A 24261-nucleotide genomic window follows, 5' to 3' on the forward strand; every position below is an offset into this window, starting at 1 on the left:
AGTAAGGAATGCAGACGAAACTACCCTGATTAGTGTTTCCAATTCTGACTCAAATGATTCCTGAAGATTTTTTTTTTCCAACTTGAGGTAATGTTGGAAAGGCCCTGTTAAAATCTCCAGGATGAGATTGTTGCTTCTGAGGGAGACACAGAGAGACGTAGGTTGGAAGCAAAGCTACAGGAGAGAAGCACCTTGGGCCCCAAAGATGCCAGCCAGAGATGTGACTGGTTATTGCCTGTAAGGAATGTGCTACCTAACACCATTCAAATGCTGGCAACTATATGGGGTGACTCAAGAAAATTTACAGTACACACACTGTATACTGGCACATTTATTATGCTATAATTCACGCATATATGGCATATGGCGTACACAGAAGCAGTTCATCCAGCTAATCAATAAATCAGAGCTATCCAACTTTCCAGGACCAGTGCAGCCCCATAAGGGAACAAACCTTGAGGAGGCCTCTGTAACTGACCCCCTCTCACTACAGGATGCGGAGCACGCCCCATTGGCACAGCTACATTAGCACAGGAAAGTTGGAAAGAATAAGGCCCTCAATCAATCAATTAGGCAAAGTGCTTGAAATGGTCCCAACTGGCATCTATGTACTGTTAACATAACTGACTGGAATCCACCAGCTGGGATGGTTCTGCACATCTCTTCAATTGCTTCCCTTAGATCAGGGGTGCTCACACTTTTTTTGGCTCGAGAGCTACTTTGAAACCCAGCAAGGCCCAGAGATCTACCAGAGTTTTTTTACAATGTTCGCGCCATCATAACATATAACATTTATGTGTACAATGTATGTTGGTGTACCTTGCATAACCGCATGAGCCAATATTGCACAACACAACATAATTAACTATAAAAATTTTTTGTAATTACTTGAGTTTACTTCGATGACTTGCACTGAAATGAATCAGCCAAGGATGCATAGCCTGGACAGTAGCTGCTCACAGTCCACATTGCCCATATCTTTATATGTCAAGGCCACTTCTACCCCTCTACTCCTCCTCTACAAGAGGAGCTGTTTGTGGCACTATTTCTTCCCACCCCAGAGACTTTGTTCTGGTATCCCAAGAGCCCCAGATTAGCCTTAGTGTTTTTAAGAAACATTAGAAAAGAAGATTCGATTAGAACATGGCACATCCAATTATCTAGCCCATGCTTGAATCCTCTAAAATCAGGGTGCTTTGGGAGTGGCCCCCCTTGCACAAGACTTCAGCTGCCATATACGGTACCTGGCATCTGCCGAATTCCCACAGCTGCTTGAACACACACTTCCTGTTCCGTCTGTAAGGAAACACAGCAGAGAGCATGGTGGACACTGTTTCTGCCTTCAAAAAGAGACAATCCTTGGGAAAGCGTTTAGGAGAGGGAAGGGTGAACAGTCAGCTTAGCTCTAACACTACTCACAAACTCCACCAGATGTGAGCACAGGACTCACACCGAAGGCGAAGAGGTTTATCAAGATGCAGCAGAAATGGAGTAGCTAGGAAACAGCCTACTCTGCACTGCCCCACTTGCCTTCATAGTTCATTCCTTTCTCTACACAACACCCACCTGCCCAGCATCCATTGCCGATGATGGCTGACTGTGCTCGCTTTTTGCCTAACTCTTTTCCCATGAGAGCTGTAGAAAGCGGATAGCATTACTAGGGTGATAGAGTTACTGTTCGTGTTTAATCCTTGTGCCTAGCCAGGGGATTTTCTTGCAGTACCATTACACATGTGTTGTGTCCCAGATATGATCTCTGTGGAATCTCTCGTGTCATAGCAGGACCTGAGATCTTCTCTGGGAGTAAGGAGGTGGGTTGTTGCCTATGCAGTGCCTCAGGGCTGGCCTAAGGCCTCCTAGTGCCTGAGGCAGCATGTTAAACCCACTTTCCTCCCCACACTTCTGCTCCATCCCCCTCTTCCAGCCAGGATGTGGGAAGAGGAGCAGTGGAGGTAAGCAGGTAGACAGAAGTGGACATGAACCTGTCAGGCTTCTGCCTGAGGCAACTGCCTCAGGGCACAATCCTAACCAAGTCTACTCAGAAGTAAGTCCTATTTTGTTCAATGGGGCTTACTCTCAGGAAAGTGTGGTTCGGATTGCAGCCTCAGTTGGTCTCATGGTTGGGCCAGCCCTGCTGTGCATTCATGAGGCTCCCTGAGACAGTAACCTTAAGTAACAGATTGACAGTGGCAGCAGGTGGGGTGAGTACACTCTGTACCTGTTCTGCACTCCCTGCTTGATTCTGGTTGGCCGCTGGTGGCGTTCGGTGTAATGAGGTACCACACAAGGGGGATGCCACTGCACCAGCTCAGACACCTAGGAGGCTTGGAGCAATTCTATTTCTGTGGGTTCTATGTTCAAATACTCTCACAACTTGCCTATGAAATTGGATGTACCTGGAATGGCAATCCTTCCCTACTTGCCTGCCAGCCCTGCCTTTTTCCTTAGCAAAAAATGTGGTTGCAGGCTGTTGCTGACTGTGTTTGGGCTGCAAGAGAATTCCAGCTCCTGTCAGGGCTGGAAAAGGAAGAGGGTGAATGGACAGAAGAGGGGGTGCAGAGGAAGGGAGAGTGGTGGACTAGTATGTACCTGTGGCAATAGGTGACTCTTATCGTGAAGCTGCTATGGCCTCTCTTCCAGGTGGGTTGCTTGTGGTATGGACTGGGTTATGTGATGTCATCATGGTGCTCCAACCTCACCGTATGTTGCTTCATACATAGCATGCATGGAAGGATCGTGAAGACACGACATTGGTGCAAGCTGGCATGGTGGGACCATAGGATCAACCTGCCTGATTTGCAAACCAGAAAAGCCCAGGAAATACATATTCCACTTCTTCCAATTTCAGTTTGGGTACAAAGCTGCCAGCCTGTTTAACAAGAGTATTCAGAAGCACTGCACTGGTGGTAGAATAACACCCCCATCTCCAAAGGCTGGCAAGAGCTCGAAGCTGAATACAAACAGCAGCAAGCATTCATAAATAAATGAACAGAAGTCTCTGAAAAATAGATGATGCCCAGATGGAATGCCCAACATGACTGAAAGAAAAAAAAACAACAACCCCAGCATGGTTTTATTTTCAAGTCCTACCAAGGAAGGTAACAGGGCTTGCTTTCCCTTACTACAGCCATCTGTCATTGAAACAAGTTACTGCATCCTTCCTCATGCAACACAATCCAACTGCAGCAAACAGACTCATGCACTACCACAGTGATTTTCAACCTTTTTCATCTTGCGGCAAGCTGGCAAGGCACTAAAATGGCCAAGGCACACCATCAGCTTTTTGACAATTGACAAGGCACACTGTGCTGTCAATGGGGGCTCACATCCCCCAATGGTCCTATTGATAAATGACTCTCTCCCAAATTCTCGCGGCAAACCTGGGGACCATTTGCAGCACACCAGTGTGCCACGGCACAGTGGTTGAAAATGGCTGCACTAACAAGACTGGCTTGGAAGGATAATCTTCATATTAACTGGTTCTGAAGGCTGAACCTTTTTCCTTCATAAGTAGCTTCTGTTTATGGGAGATCTCTGGTGTATGCCTACATCATACACCCATCTATAGCCTGGAGAAAGGGCAAAACCCCCTTGGCCACTAAGGCTTTCAGAAGCATTAATATGATGCAGATGTGACTGCATTCAGACAGATCAAGTGATCGCATGTCAGGTTAAATTATTAGGCCTGTACTGATAACCATTCCTCGGTAACTCTCTCTGAGAGAAAAAGAGAATCAAACTAGTCATGATGTTAAGAGATTCATGACTTGCAATGCAATCTTATACATGACTACCCAGAAGTAAGTGTGTAAAGCACTGGTTCCCAAGCTTTTTAAAGGCCCCAGAGGCTGCTGCCTGACTTATAAATGCCAAGGGGTGTGGTTATAATGGTGATTGCGCAGCAGTGCTTCTCCCAAGTAACAGCTTGTTTAATCTTTGATGCTCATAGCTTAATCTGCCCTGTCAGTTTCACTACACAACAAAAATGGGGTCATGACCCACGGATGGGTCCCACAGTTTGGGAACCATAGCCCTTTCCCATTCCAAATTGCCACTCTTACCAGCTATAGGAGGTGGGATGTTACACTTAACTGGCTGGGATCAGTAAAATTCCTCTATAGGACAATTAGAAGCTTTGGGGTAGGGGTGAAATTCCGACTGTGAAAATGATGTGGAGAGGAGTTTAAAGAAACCCCCTCCTTCAGCATCGCTCCCACAATCCATGACTGCATTTACCATTTTTAAAAATGGACATCACATCTTGTGTGTGTGTATGTGTGTTTTACCCTATAAAGAAACGTGAGGTTATTTGAGCTTTGGAATGGGGAGAGAAGCCTGAGAATCACAGAAAGTATCTTGCCTCCCTTATTTGTGATGCTTCATTCCAAATATATTTGTGTCTCAAATGAATAAAGAGTTTTTTAAAAATAAAACATTCGTAAATAGCTGCGAACCAAATGCTCCGCCTTTGCTCACTGTTCCTGCAGCAACATCAGATGCTTTTAGTACTCAAGTTGACATTGGAAAAGTTATATATAACTTTTCCAATATAACTGCAAAGAAATATAACTGCAAAGAAATTTTCTTTTAAAAAATAAAATTTTTAATTTTTTTTGGAAAGAATACACATGAAATTATAGTCACAGTCATATCAATATAGAGTATTCTAAGACAAGTATATTCTTTTTTTTACAAATTCTGTATGTTTTCCCAACAATGTTCAACCCCACCTCCACCCCAAATTCCAATTATCTTATTTACAGCATAATACATGGGATTCTTTATGGTTATAACATGATAAGTCACCCAACATTTTAGAACAAGTCAGAAGAAATATCTGAAAATTGTTACACAAAAAACAAGCAAAAAACCAGATGAAAGCAAGATGTCAGCAAGACGACCATTGTGCCATGCCTGGTCAAAGCCTTGTTGCATTGCAGCAATGAAAGAGGCACATCTTTTACCAAGGCATCCTGGTACTCTGATGGTGATTTACACTTATAGTCCTGAGGCCAGTCAGGCAGCAAGGACTCTTTGGTTGCCAAGTCCTGGATTATCTTGATATGGGGACAAGAACAGTTATAGAAATTGTGTCCAGCTTTCAAGCTCTGCAGACGCTTCAGGCCATTAGGCAGCTGTGAGATCTGGTTTTGATCTAAACTGAGGACCTCCAAACTAGGGAGCCTGTTGACTGAGGGGAATGCCTGAAGCCTGTTGTTGGACAGATAGAGTTCTTTCAAGCTGGATAGTGAGAGATCGAGGGTAATCACTTTATTAGCACTCAGATCCAAGATCTCAATGTTAGGTGGCAATGCCATGTCCATATGTTCTAACCCTGTGTTGGACACATTCAAAATGCGAAGTGACTGTGGCCATGTGCACAAAGAGGAGAATCGCTGTGGGAAGTCATTCTGACTTAGGTCTAAGTGAGCAAGCATGCTGAGATGAACAAGAGCTTCACATACAGAATCGTAAGAGGTGAGATTGTTGTGCTGGAGTTTTAATACCTGGAGTTGTGGGAAAGCCCCTTGGCAGAATGATGACTTTATGCTCTGGTCCTGGAAATGGTTTCCTGAAACATCCAGAACAAGTAAAGCTCTGAACACCTGGCCAATTTTGCATGGAATGGTTGTGACTTGTGATTCTGTAACTGTCAGATTCTTCAGGTTGCCCAGCCAACTGCTCAGGCTCAACAGATCAAGTCTGTCAGCCACGGGGGCAGCAGTCACTCTGTGGAAGCGCAATGAGGAAACTTTCAGGTCCCACCTTTTAGCAGCTATTCCGTTGACGGCTTTGAGGAAAGTGCAGTTCACAAAGGCAAGTTCTGAGACTGTAGGTGTGTAGGAAACAAATTCCAAGGCAGGTGGCAATAGAACCTCCGGGACGATGAGATCTGTAAAGATGAGCTTGCTCACTTGCAGGGCCTGCAGGATGTCAATCACCTCTGGATTTGGCCTGGTGCCAGAAAAGGGTGTAAATTGTTCCAGGTTTCCTCCTCGCAGCTCATATGTGGTGGCTGGGAGGCACTGTATGAAGTTTCGTATTTCTGACTGGTTCAGAAGTGAGCATACACAGTGCGTTTGGGACTCTATATAGGCACAGTTGCCATTTGCTTTGGGGAGTTCCAGGAGGAGAAGGAGGAACACAAAGACCTGCGGTCTGCATATGATGATGCAAAACCTGAAACAGAAAAAATTCAGTAAAGTCATAAAGGCATTCTTCTCTCAAGGGTTAGCGACTACTATCCATATGCTACAGGGAAGGAAGGATTCACCTTCAAGGCAATAGGGGCAACGTAGGCCAAGGGGGCTGGTGAGATGAGGGTGCCAAGGGACAGTGAGGAAGAATAAACATGATGAATGGAGTGAAGAATGTGTGAAAGTGTACAAGAGTGATGTTACTATGTGGGTACAAACAAGGTGGAGGGCTATACCAAGGGTCATCTGTACATGCATGTTTAACAGCTGAATCCTAGACTGCCCTACTGCCAGCCCTGCAGCTCCAGCACTGGCAGGAGGTGTCGCCACGTGCTGTAAGGCTCATTTGCGCTACCCTGGGAGGAAGCAGCGCCAGCAGAGAGGCCTTGTCAACGCAGCAGAACAACCCCCATCCGCTGCTGGTGAGCAGGTAAGTGCTGAGCAACACGGAGCCTAGGGAGAGTGGCAGGGCGCTTCTGGGCAGGAGGAAGGGCGGAATGGGGCAGGGACTGGCCTTGGAGGGGGAGACTGGTGGAGGGCTCCTCCTCTAAATCCTATCCCCAGTGTTGGGCTTAGAAGCCCAACATGGGGCGTCTGGAGCCTGTGCCAGTCATTCGAAGACGGTAGCCACATTTGCCCTGTTGTGGTGGCGTCTATTATCCCAACTTTCACTCTCACTTCCTCCCCTCCTTCAGCTTTCAGCTGTGCCTGTACATCAGAACCATCTCCAAGTATCATTCAGCCACAACCAACTCACAGTACAAGTGCTGCCTTTTTCTTGTTTTTCTCTCTATCTTTCAATAAACTATACATTCTTCTGGAAAACTCTGCCTCATGGTCACCGGTTAGCCAAATTAGGGGCACTGTTTGCTCTGCTATTCAGCCAATGGCCCTCCCCCCAAACTACATCCTGGCCCCTCTGGTTTCCCCAATTTAGTTTAAATCTGGGTCAGGCAAACACAGGCTCAAGATTGTGTGTGCTTGTATGTATTACAAACACATGTGTTTGTACTGGTAAACGCATGTGTGTATGATAACATCGCTGGCAACAAAAGGACTCATCACCAACTGTTCCAGGTTTTAAGATCCCTTTCTGCCACAGAGATGGCTTGACTCAATCTGCTTCCTAGGTGTTCTAGTTAAAAAAAACTTGAATTCTTTTCTTTTGCCAATTTTTATTTGACTAAGTAACCCCCTTTTCCCATGAGTTGAGGAGAGCCAGAAATTACTTGCCTGTCCATATCCATGTATAGTTTCTTCTTCCCAGTCTGCTTCTGGTTCTTTTATCAGCAGTGTCACACATCAGAAATAATTCAGACAGCTGTGGGCACCACTTAGGCTTTTCATTTCATGATCGTTTTGAGGAACTCCAATGCAGAAGGATACTATTGCAAAACTGCTGGGTTGCAGAGGATCCTGAGACAGAAAAAGGAAATGAGCTCATCTTGTGTGCTAATTATTTTCCACTATTTCTCTAAAACAGACTCAGCACAAATGGCACTGTCATTTCCAGGTGAAGACGGCGATTCCGCATGACCCATGTCACAATTACCCTAGTCATGACATTTGTTTTTCTGACTCTGTGTGTTCTGTAAATACTGCCTGAGATAGGTTTACAGCCTTAGAGCCCAAGCCTATGCATGTCTACTCAGAAGTGAGTCCCATTCTAGTCAATGGGGCTTACTCCCAGGAAACTGTGGCTAGGATTGCAGCCTTAGAGCCCAAGCCTATGCATGCCTACTCAGAAGTGAGTCCCATTCTAGTCAATGGGGCTTACTCCCAGGAAAGTGTGGACAGGATTACAGCCTTAGAGCCCAAGCCTATGCATGTCTACTCAGAAGTGAATCCTATTATAGTCGATGGGGCTTACTCCCAGGAAGTGCGGATAGGATTCAGGGGCAGATCCAAGGGAGGAGCCATGGGTGTGTGCCCCCCCCAGCTGTCGCACCAGTGGGGAAGGGAAGTGGCGGAAGCAAACGGGGCTAAAGGATTGGGCTGCCCTGCCACCGACCTTCTGCTTTGTCCTGGCTTGCTGCTCCTCCTTTGCAGACCCACAGGCAATCAGGCAGCCTATTTTGTACAATGGGTCTTAGTAGGGCCGTACAGGAGTGCAGACCAAAAGGCAACTCCCTCCGCTAAGGGGATTGTGCTCCCTCCCACAGGCTGCAAAGGAGCAGCAGCTTGTCCCTGGCTTCTGTTCTGAGCAGTTCAGCGGCGAGAGAGAGAGGTCCCTGGCACCGTGGAAATGGACAGTCGGAAGCCCCATTGACTATAATGGAACCTACTTCTGAGTAGACCAGCAAAGGCTTGGGTTCTGAGGTTGCAATCAAATCCACACCTTTCTGGGAGTAAGCCCCATTGGCTATAGTGGGACTTACATCTGAGTAGGTATGCCTAGGATTGGGCTCTGAGGCTGCAATCCTATGCACACTTTCCTGGGAGTAAGCACCACAGTCCTTCCATAGGAAGGAAGGATTTCCTTCCATACTTTGGAAGGAAGTATACTTTGGAAGGAAGTCCTTCCATTGGAAGGAAGTATTTCCTTCCATAGGAAGTATTGGGACTTCCATAGGAGTAGGCAAGCCTAGGATTGGGCTCTGAGGCTTCAGATTTGTCCACACTTAACTGGGAGCAAGCCCCATAGACTATAATGGGACTTACTTCTGGGTAGACATGCATAGGGTTGGATGTCTCTCAGACCAGACAGCAAGTGCCAGTGCCCCTCTGGCAAGAACTGCAATTAGGCAGCTGGAGCTGTTAGGACACACACACACACACACACACACACACACACACACTTAAACATATTAGAACCAACTAAAAAGTCAAAGCATGAGCAAACATTCCTTTTCAGTTCACTCTCACCTTGGATGTTAAGCATCCCCCAAAAGAGGGGTGGATGGGAAAAAATAAAGGATGTTTCATGGTGAAACTGGGGGGAGGGGGTAAGACTTGCCAAGGATTGGGTTCTCTTAGACTACAAAGCTATCCACATTTAGGGGGGGAGAGAAGAAAGGAGGGCAGCTCTTGAAGTGCTCCTCTGTTCCTTTAGACATGATGAAAATCCCAGCCTTTCCTACCTTGAACTGGGGGCCCCCCCAATCTATCCAATTTTTCAGCACTGGTGCAGTTGTAACAATGGGGCATGCGCTGCATCCTGTGGTGGAAGGGCAGTCATGGAGGCCTCTCAAGGTACAGGATCATGTGTACCGGGTTGCATTACAGCATCACTGGTGCTGTAAAGCTGGATAGGATTGGACCCTTAATTAGATTAGCTGGTCTTTGGTACAAAAAGAACAGCTGCTATTGTAGAATTGGATAGGATTGGACCCTCAGTTTCCAAAACAGGCTTTTCACATTAAGGGCCCAATCCTATCCATAAGAACATAAGAACAGCCCCAATGGATCAGGCCATAGGCCCATCTAGTCCAGCTTCCTGTATCTCACAGCGGCCCACCAAATGCCCCAGGGAGCACACCAGATAACAAGAGACCTCATCCTGGTGCCCTCCCCTGCATCTGGCATTCTGACATAACCCATTTCTAAAATCAGGAGGTTGCGCATACACATCATGGCTTGTACCCCATAATGGATTTTTCCTCCAGAAACTTGTCCAATCCCCTTTTAAAGGCGTCTAGGCTAGGCGCCAGCACCACATCCTGTGGCAAGGAGTTCCACAGACCGACCACACGCTGAGTAAAGAAATATTTTCTTTTGTCTGTCCTAACCCGCCCAACACTCAATTTTAGTGGATGTCCCCTGGTTCTGGTATTATGTGAGAGTGCAAAGAGCATCTCCCTATCCACTCTGTCCATCCCCTGCATAATTTTGTATGTCTCAATCATGTCCCCCCTCAAGCGTCTCTTTTCTAGGCTGAAGAGGCCCAAACGCCATAGCCTTTCCTCATAAGGAAGGTGCCCTAGCCCCGTAATCATCTTAGTCGCTCTCTTTTGCACCTTTTCCATTTCCACTATGTCTTTTTTGAGATGCGGCGACCAGAACTGGACACAATACTCCAGGTGTGGCCTTACCATAGATTTGTACAATGGCATTATAATACTAGCCGTTTTGTTCTCAATACCCTTCCTAATGATCCCAAGCATAGAATTGGCCTTCTTCACTGCCGCCGCACATTGGGTCCACACTTTCATCGACCTGTCCACCACCACCCCAAGATCTTTCTCCTGATCTGTCACAGACAGCTCAGAACCCATCAGCCTATATCTAAAGTTTTGATTTTTTGCCCCAATGTGCATGACTTTACACTTACTGACATTGAAGCGCATCTGCCATTTTGCTGCCCATTCTGCCAGTCTGGAGAGATCCTTCTGGAGCTCCTCACAATCACTTCTGGTCTTCACCACTCGGAAAAGTTTGGTGTCGTCTGCAAACTTAGCCACTTCACTGCTCAACCCTGTCTCCAGGTCATTTATGAAGAGGTTGAAAAGCACCGGTCCCAGGACAGATCCTTGGGGCACACCGCTTTTCACCTCTCTCCATGGTGAAAATTGCCCATTGACACCCACTCTCTGCTTCCTGGTCTCCAACCAGTTCTCAATCCACGAGAGGACCTGTCCTCTAATTCCCTGATCGTGGAGTTTTTTCAGTAGCCTTTGGTGAGGGACCGTGTCAAACGCCTTCTGAAAGTCCAGATATATAATGTCCACAGGTTCTCCCGCATCCACATGCCTGTTGACCTTTTCAAAGAATTCTATAAGGTTCGTGAGGCAAGACTTACCCTTACAGAAGCCATGCTGACTCTCCCTCAGCAAGGCCTGTTCGTCTATGTGTTTTGAGATCCTATCTTTGATGAGGCATTCCACCATCTTACCCGGTATGGATGTTAGGCTGACCGGCCTATAGTTTCCCGGGTCCCCCCTCTTTCCCTTTTTAAAAATAGGCGTGACATTTGCTATCCTCCAATCTTCTGGCACCGTGGCAGTTTTGAGGGACAAGTTGCATACCTTAGTCAAGAGATCTGCAACTTCATTCTTCAATTCCTTAATAACCCTTGGGTGGATGCCATCAGGGCCCGGTGACTTATTGATCTTTAATTTATCAATGAGGTCTGAAACATCTTCTCTTTTAACCTCTATCTGACTTAACTCCTCGGTTAGGAGGGGCCGTTGGGGCAGCGGTATCTGCCCGAGGTCTTCTGCCGTGAAGACAGATGCAAAGAACTCATTTAATTTCTCTGCCATCTCTAAGTCTCCTTTTATCTCCCCTTTCCCTCCCTCACCATCCAGAGGGCCAACCGCTTCTCTGGCGGGTTTCCTGCTTGTAACATATTTGAAGAAGCTTTTATTATTCCCCTTAATGTTGCTGGCCATGCGTTCCTCATAGTCTCTCCTGGCCTCCCATATCACCTTCTTACATTTCTTTTGCCACAGTTTATGTTCCTTTTTATTCTCCTCATTAGGGCAAGACTTCCATTTACGGAAGGAAGCTTCCGTATTTTCCAGAAAATTCCAATTTTCCAGGGCCGGTGCTGCTGTGCCAGTGGGGCATGCACTGCTTCCTGTGTTGGGGAGGCAGTCTCAGAGGCCTCTTCAAGGTATGGGAACATTTGCTCCCTTGCCTTGGGGCTGCATTGAGGCTACATGGTGCTGGAAAGTTGGATAGGATTGGGCACTAAGTGTGGTATGGGCTTTTTGAAGATGCAGAAATCTGGCTAAATGATTCTGTTTGGAGTGTTTGTAACTGATTAGCTACACCTTTGTTTTGCGTCTGATTTAAATATGATATGAGGGCAAGATCATTTTCTGGGTATATTCACATAAGAGAGATCTGTGTTGATGACAAATGCAAAACTAGAAAAATAGGGAGCTGAATCCCAGAAAAGCAGGCGGTGTTTTTTGGCTGGTTTGCAGGATTGGATGCAGTGATTTTAGTCCCTGAAAAATAGCCTATGGAAATGTGCTATTCTGAGAACTCCAAATTTCATATTATAATGATGATAAATGCTATGTCCAACTCTATGGACCCAAACACTTTTAACTTGTAACTAAATTTAAGGGCATCCACTGGAATGGGGAGCAAAGTCAGGAGAAAAGGTGGCACCAGTGGAGCAGTCTGACTGAGAGTCCAGGTCTACCTGCCCAGCAAATCTCGGCCACGGAGGCCCACAAGTTCAGCTGGGAGCCCTGGTCTACCTGGCAGGTAGATCAGGGCTCCAGGTCCAGGGAGGAGCCCAGGTCTATCTGCCTGGTTGAGCTGGCTGGGCTCTGGAGAAGCTGGTGCTCATGGCCCCCCCTGGATCCGCCCCTGCTAGGACTGCAGCCTGTGTGTGTTTCCCTTCCCTGCACAGCCAGCCCTCTTGGCAGAAGAAAACTCCACCCAGCTCCCGCCCCAATCAAAGGGCAGGCCATGTAATATCCGTCAACAGGGCTTCATCCATTCCGGAGCTCATTCTCCCCAGACAGTGGAGGCTTCTGTATCCTCGCAGCCGCCGGAAGAAGGGCTTCCAGCCATGCCTTTGGCGTCCGAGGCTGCCGCCGCCTGCTTGTGGGTTCTCCGCTAGCCTCTTGCAGCCAAGAAGGACGGGCCGGTGGAACGCATGAAGACTTGATCGAGGGCCGAAGAGGTTCGTGTGACGCTCCTTTCTGGTGAACCATCGTTGGAGCTCTGGCCAGTTCATTGTCTCAAGACTCCGCTCTGCCCCACTTAGGAGGGGCCGCTCCATAGACGTAGCTGCTTGAATCTAACCCTGGAGGGAAGAGGCCAGGCCTGGAACAGCCGCAGTCATGCTTTCTGAGGGAGCAGAGCCTGGTTTTGGTGCGGCGGCAGCTGCCACTTCATCGGGCATGGCTGGTGAAAGGAGCTGGAGGAGAAGTCGCCACAGGCTGCACGGCTGCAGCGCGGAAGACCTGCGAGCCTGGCGGAGAGAGCGGGAATCAGGTGTGTCCTGGTTGCCTTTAGCCATCCCGGGAGTGGGATGGAACTCTGCACCGGGCAGCATTAGACATGAGGAAGCTGGTGTGAATGAAGATGGATCCAGGCTATTCCACCCCCGCCACTTGCAGGCTCCTCTTGTGCGTTGCTACTGACCAGACCTCACAATTCCATCAAGTGTGTTTGGCACAAGCAGCCTTCCAAATTCTGCCCCCCCCCATGATGTGCCAGCCTCTGCTCCACCCATTCTCCAGTGCACTAGTTCAGCACTCCCCTCTACATTTTCTCCTCCTTTCTGTCCCCCTCTTCCAATCCAGGGACTAGAAGGAAGAGAGGTGGAGGCAGGGAAGTGGACAGAGATAGCTGCCAGAGGGCACAATCCTAACCAACTTTCCAGCACTGACATAGCTGTGCCAGTGTGGTGTGCACTGCATCCTGCAGCGGGAGGCAGTCAAGGGGGCCTCCTCAAGGTAAGGGCATGTTTGTTACCTTAGGAGCTGCATTGTGGTTAAGTCAGTGCTGGAAAGTTGGTTAGGATTGCGTCCTTAGGCAACCACTTCAGTTAGCCTCATTGAAGGGCCAGTCCTGGCAGCAGGCATCATGTCAGAAATAAAAGCAAAAAGGCACCTGCAAGCAGCATGATGGTTGGGCACAAACTGCAGGCCCAATCCTATCCTTTAAGCACTGATGCAGCACTGAAATAAGGGAACAAACATTCCTTTACCTTGAGGAGGTCTCCATGACTGCACCCCCCCCTTGCAGCGCACACCCCATTGGCACAGCTGCATCCACATTGGAAAGTTGGATAGGATTGGGCCCTGCATCATTTGCCAGTAACAGAACTGGATAGGGTTAATTGTGGTGTGCATCATTCCAAATTCTGGTTGTAGCAAACAAGACAAATGACTCTTTCTGCAAGCAGGGCTGTAAGCAGACAGCTGATACAGGCTGGATTGGGTTAATTGTGGTGTGCATCATTCCAAATTCTGGTTGTAGCAGACAAGACAAATGACTCCTTCTGCAAGCAGGGCGGTAAGCAGGCAGCTGATACAGGCAGGAGTTAAAAACAAGAGGCCACAAATTGTGGCTACCAGACTGCAATCCTCCACCTACTTTACATACTCCTACATGTTAAAATTCACATCCTCATCCTGATTATTCTTAAGCAGTCCTAACACACCTCTTTTTCATTCTGCCTTTTTCATTCTGAAAATATGATTTTGGAAACCTGCAGAGTTAAGAATAACCTCTAGAAACCTACAGACAAAGTTAAGTCTGTCTGAATGGATGGGTTATTCCATCCATTCAGTACTATATGGACTGTATTACATTGTGGATTATATTGTGTAATACATTGTGTAATACTGTATTATGTGGACTGTATTACATTGTGGATTACATTGTGTAATACAATATATGGATTGTATTACATATATGGACTATTACAGTCCATAGTTATTGTGATGGGGTTTAATACTCATGACTGATGATGGAGCTGCCAAGATAATTCTTACATACTAGAATATTTAGTGGTATTCTGATTTAAAGGTTAGTAAGGAAATGAGTCAAACCCTTAATTGTTCCTGTTCTAGTTATTGATATCTGGAATTATTTAATTTTGCAATTCATGCTTAATTTAGCATGTTTCTACCATGTAAAATAGGCTTTTTGTTTTGGAGTGGAATAAAGCTAGCACCTTTTCTATTGCAGCTAATTTGATGAATGTTGGCATTTCTGTGCCATGCTGCAGCAAGATGCTATCCTGGACCTTAGCATGGGGAGTGCCTTCTGTCACTGTATCTTCATTTCAGTGATGGAGCTTTTTAAATCTCTTGGATCAGTATTTCTCATACTGATGATTGGAAGATGGAACGCTGGAAAGGGGGAGGGCTGTGGGGTTGCAGAAGGATCCAAGTCTGTGTTTAAAATGTAAATTGATGGTGCTGTGTCCAGCCACAGTACCACTTCTAGGTTATTGACATCACTTCTGGTGAATCTGAAAAGACTGTCATTCTTAAGTGCTAAAAGGTTTGTGAGCCACTGCCTCAGATATTCCCCCATCATACATCATATGTTGGTTGCTTGGCTGCAAGTGTGCATGTTAACAGACAAAATAAGTCTTGCTCATTCTTACCCTATTTTCATATTATATAGTGCAGTGGTTCTCAAACTTTTTGCACTGGGACCCACTTTTTGGAATGTGAATCTCTCAGGACTCACTAGAAGTGATGTCATGACCAGAAGTGCTTGACATCATCAAGCAAGAAAATTTTTGTCATAGGCTGCAATCCTATCCACACTTACCCAGGAGTTAGTCCCTTTTACTACCATTGTTTAAAGCATATACTTACTAGCCTGTTAAAAGTACAGATGTGTAACATTTCCCCAAATGCAGTGACATACCATGGTAGTATCAAGTGTACTATATTAAAAATAAAATATTGAATTGAATGGGGACCCACCTGAAATTGGCTAGTGACCCCCCCCAGTGGGTCCTGACCCACAGTTTGAGAAACACCGATCTAGTGGATGCTCCCTTCACTCAGGATTGCATCATACCTTCCCTTTCTGACTGCAGCTTTCTAGAATGGGACAGATATGCATATCCTTTGCTCTGTGTGGCAGTCTCGAAACCACATTAAAAAAAAAAACTCCACTTCTTTGCAATTATCCTTGACTTGGGACAACTTGATAATTGGGTGCTGTCTTATTCCAGCTCTGAGGAGTGCACGGAGGCAGCAGCAGTTGATCAGCAAGCGGCGTTTATGTGAAGATACTTTGACAGATGAAGAGCAAATTGGAACAACAGACATTGAAGCGATTGCTCCTCTCTCTGAACAAGAGGTAGGAAGTTCAGGAGTGGGTGGGGATTCAACATGGTACATTTAATCCTACAGTCCTCTGGTTTGTTTAGAAATAACTGGCACTTTGGATTTATAGCTGGTTTGGGGCACAGTCTACTGAAGCACTGAGCTTCCCATCAGCAGTTAATGTCCTTATTGCTTTCAAAAAAGATGTTGTATAAGGAACCTTCCTAACTTGTTAGATCTTGAGCTATTCAACCTTTCTTTTTCTACAGCAGTTAGGGGCCCCATGTAACCAAGATGGTGGTTCTCCACACCAAATAAATAGAAAAACTAAATTATACAACAAGAATTTTACAAACCCTACTTTTGTTAACCCATTTCTGCCCAGTCCACAGGTGCACACATTTGATCCTTGTTGTGTATGTGCAGAGTTGGCGTTAAAAATGGCTTTATTAATAGAAAAAATTATGAAACTGTATTTTGCACAATTGTGCTTTTAAGATGCACATTTTCAGAAATGTGGATATTTTCCAAATTCTGCCTGTGACAGATATCACTTTTACAAGTACTGCTACTGCCACCAGAGGTAGTAGTTGTGTGCAAGAGTGGGCAGCTTGTCCTCTAACTGGGACTCTGCTTTGCACCCCTCTTCCTCAAACAGTGCCTCTTTTGAGGGGCCAGGCAGCTACACAGCCATACGTTGCCAGAATGAGGTCAGGTGGGGCAGTGCCACATGGTTACTATGGCAGCAGAGCCAAGTAATACCTGCCATGCTGGGAAGTACCAATAGTTTTGCTAGCACAACAGATTGAAAAGCATTGCCTTAGGGGCCCTTCTACCTTTTCTCTCATCATTTGATGTTCAAACTAGATCTTTAAGGACATAACCTTGGCAGATGCTTTCAGGCCATTTTTGGGCTCTCCGGGTTGTTTCAGCCCTCCATTGTAGAGAGGAGGGTAGTCATGAGTGGTTTTCATCCCAGATTTGCTTGCTGTTTAAGGCTTGCTGTTTGACTATTTCTCAGGTTTCACAGCTGCTGAGAAAGATCCAAAGGGGAACTGAAGACAGAGCACAATCCTTGAATCGCCTTCGGTGGGGACTACGGCATGAAGAGACTCAGCAACAATTCATCAGGTTAGGTAATGTGCTGCCCCTTAGTGATGCCTATCGAAGGGGATGCTGCTAGTTTGACTTGAAGTAAATGGAAGCAGCAGGTTGGGTGCAGCAGACAACCTTGAAGGGAACGGCTTGCTATCATTGGAATGGTTCCCATTTACTTATATGAATGATCTGTAAAACTTTCGGGCAAGAACGTATGTTGTGACAAAACAGAGTGAGAGTGTCTGCGTTATCTGCTGGCTTACAGGGGTCTTGCCCTTCATTTTATATGGTTACCTGTTCAGTGACCGCTATAGTTTGTTCAGTTTGATTCCTGTTCGGGCCAGTAAAAATGAGTGTGAACTGAAGGTTGCCAACAACAAATGAGCAAAAATCTCCTTAAGTATTGGATTGATGTTCACATTATTCATGATTACTGGGGGATCCTGAGTGTATGCCCTCCGCAGCTTTTCATTCCGATCCTAAATCTGAATGTGTATGTGTGTAGAGAACTCATATACTGTTCCAGTGGGGTTCAAGAAATGTTCAGAAGTTACTTTGTGTTATGTTCCAGTCTAGGGAAGTAATAGCTTGGTCTGGTATTTTTGATTGGGTTTAGTGTTCTGTGCAGTTGAAATTAGCCTGATCTCCTGGGTGATGCAGAACCTGAGCATTGTTTTAATGGCACATTTCCTTTCCTTCAGTGGTACAACTAAAGAGTACACAATGTAGCAGGCAGCTTTGTCAAGTCCCTGTTTTGATTTTGTAGGTTGGAAGGCAGCATACGTGTGCTGATTGGCCTTTTTACCAGCAGTCTGGCAGATCTGCAGATGGAGGCAGCTCGCTGTTTACATGAACTCTCGCACTCCAGCCACCCTGATGTGGTTGAGGCATGTTTACCAGCAACAGCCTATCTCTTGACCTACCTCTCTGGACACAGCATAGCCCTCATAGTAAGACAGAAGCCTGCATTTATCAGTTATCTTTGCTGAGCCAGGAGACGCATGCCGGTTGGCCACATCTCTTCTGCTTTATGAGCATGGTGATATGAAAGTGATTGTCTCCAGTATGCTCTACATTTTAGTTAGAAAAGGTAGTTCCAGTTGAAGTCCCTTTTAGGCATCTACTTAGTAACATTCTAAAGGAAGAGGAGTAAAAGGGAAGACCTTTCACTCTCTGAGTACAATATAATAAAAATAATAACAAAGGATTTTTAGTTCATAACATAGCATCATAATAAATCCAGACATTAAATAATATAGTAAAATGGAGTCTGGTTCTGACAGTCAGAAAATAGTGGCATTTTGGTTCTTACATCTGAGTCCCAAGCTGTGCACCTGATCTTTCAAGAGGTCAACAAATCATCAAGAACAGGCTGACGTCATCATTGGATTAGAGTGTCCCCTAACCAGGAGAACCTCTGCCTTGTCTGTATTTAACTTTATTGGAATTTAGTGTCTGTAGTTTGAGTTCAGCTGCCTGGATCTAGCAACAAAGACACATGTGCACGTTTATACAATGCCAAAAAGGCAAGGAGAAAAAGACTGAGGAACATGGGAAGAGAAGATGTGATGGTTGAAGGAAGTTGCAGTTGCCTGTAAGCACATCCTGAAATGAGGATATGGCTGTAATGTGATGAAAGGCAGGTGGAGTTTAGCCATAATTAGAGTACATTGTAAGGCTGGTTGGATAGGAGGTCTCCTATCGTGGGCTTGTAAACCAAGATTCACATGGCTCAACTTCTGAAGAACAGCATGACAAAAATGTTTGGGAATGGTTAGTGTAACCTGATAGCTTGGATTAATATTTATCCTCTCTGCTACCACTGGGATAAATTACGTACTTCTCTTAATGTATTCCTAGTTCCTGACATCTCAACATTTTCTTGCCCACTGTCTGCCCTATTGGAGTGTTTCCTGGCCCTGAAGTTGGTATAGCACTGAGCAAAAAGTGGCAGCTGCAGAATGGTAAATGTGAACCCTGGTCTCCTCTAATGCATTTCAGGAGCTGTGTTTGTACACTCTGGGGAACTTGGCGGTCGAGAGGAATGTTGTGACGAAGCAACTTCTACCTCAAGGCATTATCCCAGTATTGGCATCCTGTATCCAGGTGAGTAGTAAAAATAGTCTTTGCTCAGGCTCTGTGAAAGCTATCTCTCTACAAACTTTTGTCTAATCAAAGCGTGCATTGACTCATGAATCCGTTCTCACCAACTGGAGTAGATGGAATTTCTCTGCCGTATTGCATTTCTGAGGGAGAGCCAACCTTGTTGCTGTCTAGCACTGAACTAGGTGCTCTTGAGACAGTGGCATGCTATTCTCAGCATCAGGCTTGCTGCTTACAAGTTCTTGAAGGAATACAGCAGGGTTTCTGAGCTCTTCCTTGTCCAAGGCCAGTATCCATAGCTGACTAGACAACTGTTCAGCCCGTATATCAGACCTCTCTGTACTGATTTTGAAGTTCAACTTCCACTGTGTTCTTTGCTTATGTGTTGCTTTCCACTTTCCTCTTTGAGGTGGGTTTAGAGCCTTAAGACTCTGAGTCATTGGATGGTGATAGTTGTACTTTCTGATTTCAGTCCCCTCATGTGGTAGTGCAAGAAGGTGCTGGCTATGTTCTGTCTCAGCTTTTGCAGTCCCAGGATGCTTCAACTGACATCATACCGTAAGAGCAATTTTTCCATTTTATCCAATTAGGAATGACAGTAGTTGCATATTTGCACATGATTATCTGAGGCATACCCTTTCCTCTTGGATGATCCTAATATATCAAAAGATGTCTCTACACTAGTCTTTCACGCTCCTAGAGCTAGGATGGTGTAGTGGTTCTGGAGTTAGACCTGGAAGATTCAAGTTCAAATCTCCACTCAGCTATAAAACTCCCTGGGTGTCCTTGAGCCAATCACCATCTCTCAGCCTAACCTACCTCACAGGGTTGTTGTGAGAAGGGACTATGTATGCCACACTGAACTCCTTGGAGGAAGGGCTGTATAAAAATGTGAAAAATAAATAGTTGTGTGAACTGGTCTTAAATGTGGCAGCAAGGAGCAGAACTGAATCAATCGGGGGGTGGGGGGCTGTTCACAAGAACGTATTCTAGCCACAATCTGATTTTAGTGTTAATGGAATCATTTGGCTTCAGAATGCTGAGGTTTGTGGCAGGAGCAGTGCTGGTACGTGGTCAGTTCTGAAACCCATGAAGAGGGGTGAGTGCTTGAACAAGTGCTTTTGACACAATTTCATGTGTATTTCCCCAGTCCTGAGTTAGCCCTTTTTTAAATGAAAGCATGAAACTCTGCATATCTGTAGATGATGGCTGTTCTGCTCTATAACTGTGCAGAGAAGCCTGTACAAAGCTAAGAAAAGCAACAGCTCTCATATAACTTGAGCCTATTACATGCCCTGTTGGTATGATGGTGCTTGGCTGAGTTTCGACTTGGTTGTTCCAATAATTTAATAGAAGCCTATTCTGTCTCTCTGCCCCAGCTTGGTTCTAGAATCTACCATCTCCCACCACATGCTTCGCTTGGTTTGTTCCAACCTGGAAGATGGAATAGGAGCTGCAATAGAATGTGCTTGGGGCCTTCACTATATTATTTGCAGGTAAATGAGCAAATAGTTGGTCAGGGTTCCTGAGTGAGAGTTGAGTAGACAGAGTGCACTTTGAGCATAAGGATGCAAAGTGGTGCAAGTGGGCCACATAGAGCCTATTTACAGTAATCTTATTAAAAAGCCTGAGAATTTAATAGTGTAATTCACAAGACACTTGTTATGGAAACACAGTGTGCTCCCTACCCACTCTATTGCTGAGGAAACATTTAAGTATTGGAAACATTGGCATTGCTGATGAGCTGCTGCTAAAGAGTCCAGTACCCTTCCAGGGAAGATTTTTATTTCAGACAACTCTCTCTTGGGAGGTTGACATTGCTTGTCCATAAATAGATGGCTGGCATGTTTGGTTTCACATGCTCCTGCTCTCTTTTGAAGGATTGCTAAAACTGCTTTATCCCTGTTAACAGTCAAATTTGATTAGATAAAATTGCCTGGCCTTCTCTTGGATCACTTTGTCATTTATTATACTCTGTAAGAAGGGATGATGTGAACGTTCGTGTGACTATAGTATTTACTGTAAGCTTTGCAATAGATTCTTGCATCTAGCTAGCTTTCCTTTTCTAGAACTACAGCTCACCCTATACCTAATAGAGTTTCTAACGCATGAGGCAAGTCCACCATACCTCAGTTGATCGAAGACTTGCAGCACAATCTTATGCATGTCTATGTGACCATTAGTCTCATTATGCTCAATGGGACTTACGGCCAGGAATGCATATACAGTATAGGATTGCAACCTTAGACTATCTCCTTCCTAGAACAAGATAAAGCCAGGGTGCCAGGCTAGATGGATGAGGCTTTGGATTACTCTGACATAATTCTAATACGATGTGGTTTGTGCTACATGGACATCCTGTCATATATCTTCTCCCCCAACTTGCACATCCCAAACTATTTTTTGTTGAACAGTGAATTAGAGCACAGCTTTTAAAATTACTTCTGCTGTTAAGAGGTAGAATGTAAGGAAGCAGAACTCAAGCTAAGCCCATCAGAACAGAACCCTTCTGTTTTGCTTTTGTCTGTAGCAGAGTGAACAATTCGCTACTGATCTCCCGAAGGACTGTGCCATCCCTACTGCAGGTGTTGCTGAAACTGGCTTCCATGATCTCAACAACTTCAGCTGAGGGGTTTGAAATGGTAAAATAAATGGGAAATATCTTGAGTTGCCAGGCTGTGCTCTAGAGACCTCTTCTGAACACATTTCCTTTCACTCTACTTTCAGTTGGTCTGCCCTGTAGTACGGTGTGTTAGCAACCTTCTTGCAGAAGATGAAGTGGGTAACATTGAACTACTAGTGGAGGAAGAATGCCTTCTGAGGGCCTTGTTTGTTTTTATACAGTGTTTCCTTCCCAAACACCTCTTTATTGTTCAGGAGTGTTTATGGCTCATCAACAACCTCACGGGTATGTGACCTGCATATATATCTGACGACTTTCTCTAGCACTGTTGTTTTGTATCCACCAGACTTCTACAAACAGTCTAAGATAAATGGCCTTGATGGTGCTAAGACTGGGGAGATTGAGTCCATATCTAATAATGGAAAACTATGAATGGCCATTTGCAGTGAACCTAAAATGCAGGCAGCAAAGACATTGTGAAGTGATTTAAAATTCTGGTTCCTTTAAACAAAACAAGATGGCTTTCTTCACATAGCAGGCTTGTCTCCTCTGACAAAGGCCAGACCTAGTGCTCTGAGCAGAGTTCACTTGCATATTTGTAGGCATGCTGCAGTACCTATTGGTGTTGCTATCAACACCAAGTAGCTACCCTCTGGTAACTTACCCATTGTTTTTCAGTCAATCCAAGGTGGCTGTAGGGATTTGTTGATCTTTGTCTTGCTTCCTTGCAGCTGACAATTCCTTATTCTGCTTTTCTCTGCTCAACATGGACCACTTCCCATGTATGCTGAAGCTCTTATGTTATCAGATGTTGAGCATGATGGTAAGTAGCAGTAGTTATCAAGGCTGTAGATCCGGTTTTCAGGTGTAAAAAGAAGGGCAAAATAACTCAATTTAGTACACTCTGAGAATAACTGACTCTCTCTCTCTCTCTCTCTCTCTGAATGTAGTTCTTTACCATTTAATTAGGAGGAGTGCTGCAGATGCCTTGTCCATTGCTAGTAGGTTCATGGGTGGACTAGGCGTGGGGGGGCAGGGTTGGACAGGCTTCCAGCACTCAGGCTGGATCCTAACGCCCCCTCCCTGAGCAGCCCAGTGTTACACCAGACTGCTCAGATCTGCACCAGTGATTTAGCTGGTGCAGATCCAAGTAGCTTCATTGAAGTGGCAGTCCCCTTACTCTGAGTTGTGCTGGGTCCACCTCCTACTCTGCACTGCATACAGCACAGGCCAACCTGTGGATTGGCCTGTCCAATCTCTTGGTCCAATCTCTGTCCAATCTCTCTCAGCACAGGCTAGGATTGGCCTGTCCATCTCTTGATGAGTACCAATTAATCGATGTATAAGGCTCTGTGCATGGCAACTGGCTGACACTACATCCTGACTCATGGGACGGGAAGCATTAGAGCAGCGCTGCTCAAACTGCTGAGCATAGCACACCCAGAATGCTGTCTCTGTCCAGACTGCATCCAAGTGTTCCGTGCGGCTGCCATGTGACGTCGTTCCCGTTTGGAGGACATAGATGCTCTGGGCAGTCACGTCGTCTGGCCGGTGTACTAGAATGCCACGCAGCAGGACATCTAGGCAGACACAACTGCCCAGAGGGTCCCTGTCCTCCGAATGGGGAGGACATTGCATGCAGTTGCACAGAACTAAAAGGTCTGCTCACTGGGTGGATGAATCCACACAAATACTGGATCCGTCCCCTGGGCCACAGTTTGCCCTCCCCTGCATTAGAGGACACGTCTTCTATAGCAAGTAGCACACAGTAAAGCAGCCTGATATGTAATGCCACAAACATTCCTTGAAATTACAGCAGAGGCTAGAGAAGCAAGTTACTCATCTCAACTTCTGCCTATCTTGCTGTTCAGGTTCTAATGGTACTGTGCAATATAGCTGCCCAAGGTGCTTCCTACTGCCAGACACTGCACCAGAAGGCTGTGCTTCCTCCTCTCATAAGTGCCCTTTCCCTTTCTGAGAGCCAAGTGGTGAGCCAAGACATGGAATTATTGAATCTCCTCTTTCTTCACTGGCCAGAGGTAGAAACTGCATTTCCTAATATTGCTGTATTCCCTGAAGGCTGAAGTTACACTTGTTGGCTCAGCACTAACTCTGCTGTCCCTTTTTTTTGGCCTAGGCTGCTGTTGACTTTGTAGCTCAATCAGGGCTGCAGGCCTTAGAACAACATCAAGATAACTTACAACTGCAAGAGCAAGTCAAAGCACTAATCCAGACTGCCAGCCAGTTGGTTGCTCACCGACAGGATTTTCCTTGATGCTGCAGCTGAAGATCTACAGTTTAAGGAAGTAAAGTTGGGACAATAACCCATTCAAATCAGCTGTACAGCTGTACAGCCTTGTAGAGGATCTTGAACAAAGCCCTGCCCTTTAGAAGGGCAATATCTGCAAATAAATACTATTATTCTGGTTGGAGTGGTTCTATGAAGTCATTTGTCCCTTTATCTACTTATCCTAGTCACTTCCTGAGGAACACAGTGTAAGAATCAATCCACAAAAGAAACATCACAGCTGAAACAGAC

At 45.7% G+C, this 24261-nt stretch overlaps 2 protein-coding genes across 3 annotated transcripts; one reads left to right on the top strand and one right to left on the bottom strand.

The window, feature by feature from the left end:
* Positions 1 to 4644: 4644 nt before the first annotated feature.
* On the bottom strand, positions 4645 to 22508 carry CD14 (CD14 molecule). 2 transcript variants are annotated; one of them, XM_066625575.1, is made up of 3 exons: positions 22387 to 22508; positions 7431 to 7613; positions 4645 to 6180 (listed from the first exon to the last, which is right to left on the bottom strand). In XM_066625575.1, the coding sequence occupies exons 2-3, from the start codon at positions 7442 to 7444 to the stop codon at positions 4848 to 4850; spliced, it is 1347 nt and encodes a 448-aa protein (XP_066481672.1). In that variant the 5' UTR covers positions 7445 to 7613; positions 22387 to 22508; the 3' UTR covers positions 4645 to 4847. The 2 variants fall into 2 exon arrangements, with proteins under 2 accessions (XP_066481672.1, XP_066481673.1); XM_066625576.1 differs by lacking the exon at positions 22387 to 22508 and adding an exon at positions 8209 to 8254.
* Positions 12566 to 24142, top strand: TMCO6 (transmembrane and coiled-coil domains 6). The gene is made up of 12 exons (XM_066625574.1): positions 12566 to 13094; positions 15805 to 15932; positions 16920 to 17029; positions 17763 to 17946; positions 18998 to 19102; positions 19572 to 19657; positions 20479 to 20595; positions 21630 to 21741; positions 21827 to 22007; positions 22454 to 22545; positions 23594 to 23761; positions 23860 to 24142. The coding sequence occupies exons 1-12, from the start codon at positions 12941 to 12943 to the stop codon at positions 23995 to 23997; spliced, it is 1575 nt and encodes a 524-aa protein (XP_066481671.1). The 5' UTR covers positions 12566 to 12940; the 3' UTR covers positions 23998 to 24142.
* The last annotated feature ends 119 nt before the right edge of the window (positions 24143 to 24261 follow it).

Source organism: Tiliqua scincoides, chromosome 4 (assembly GCF_035046505.1).
Source record: "Tiliqua scincoides isolate rTilSci1 chromosome 4, rTilSci1.hap2, whole genome shotgun sequence".
NCBI classification, from domain to species: Eukaryota; Metazoa; Chordata; class Lepidosauria; order Squamata; family Scincidae; genus Tiliqua; species Tiliqua scincoides.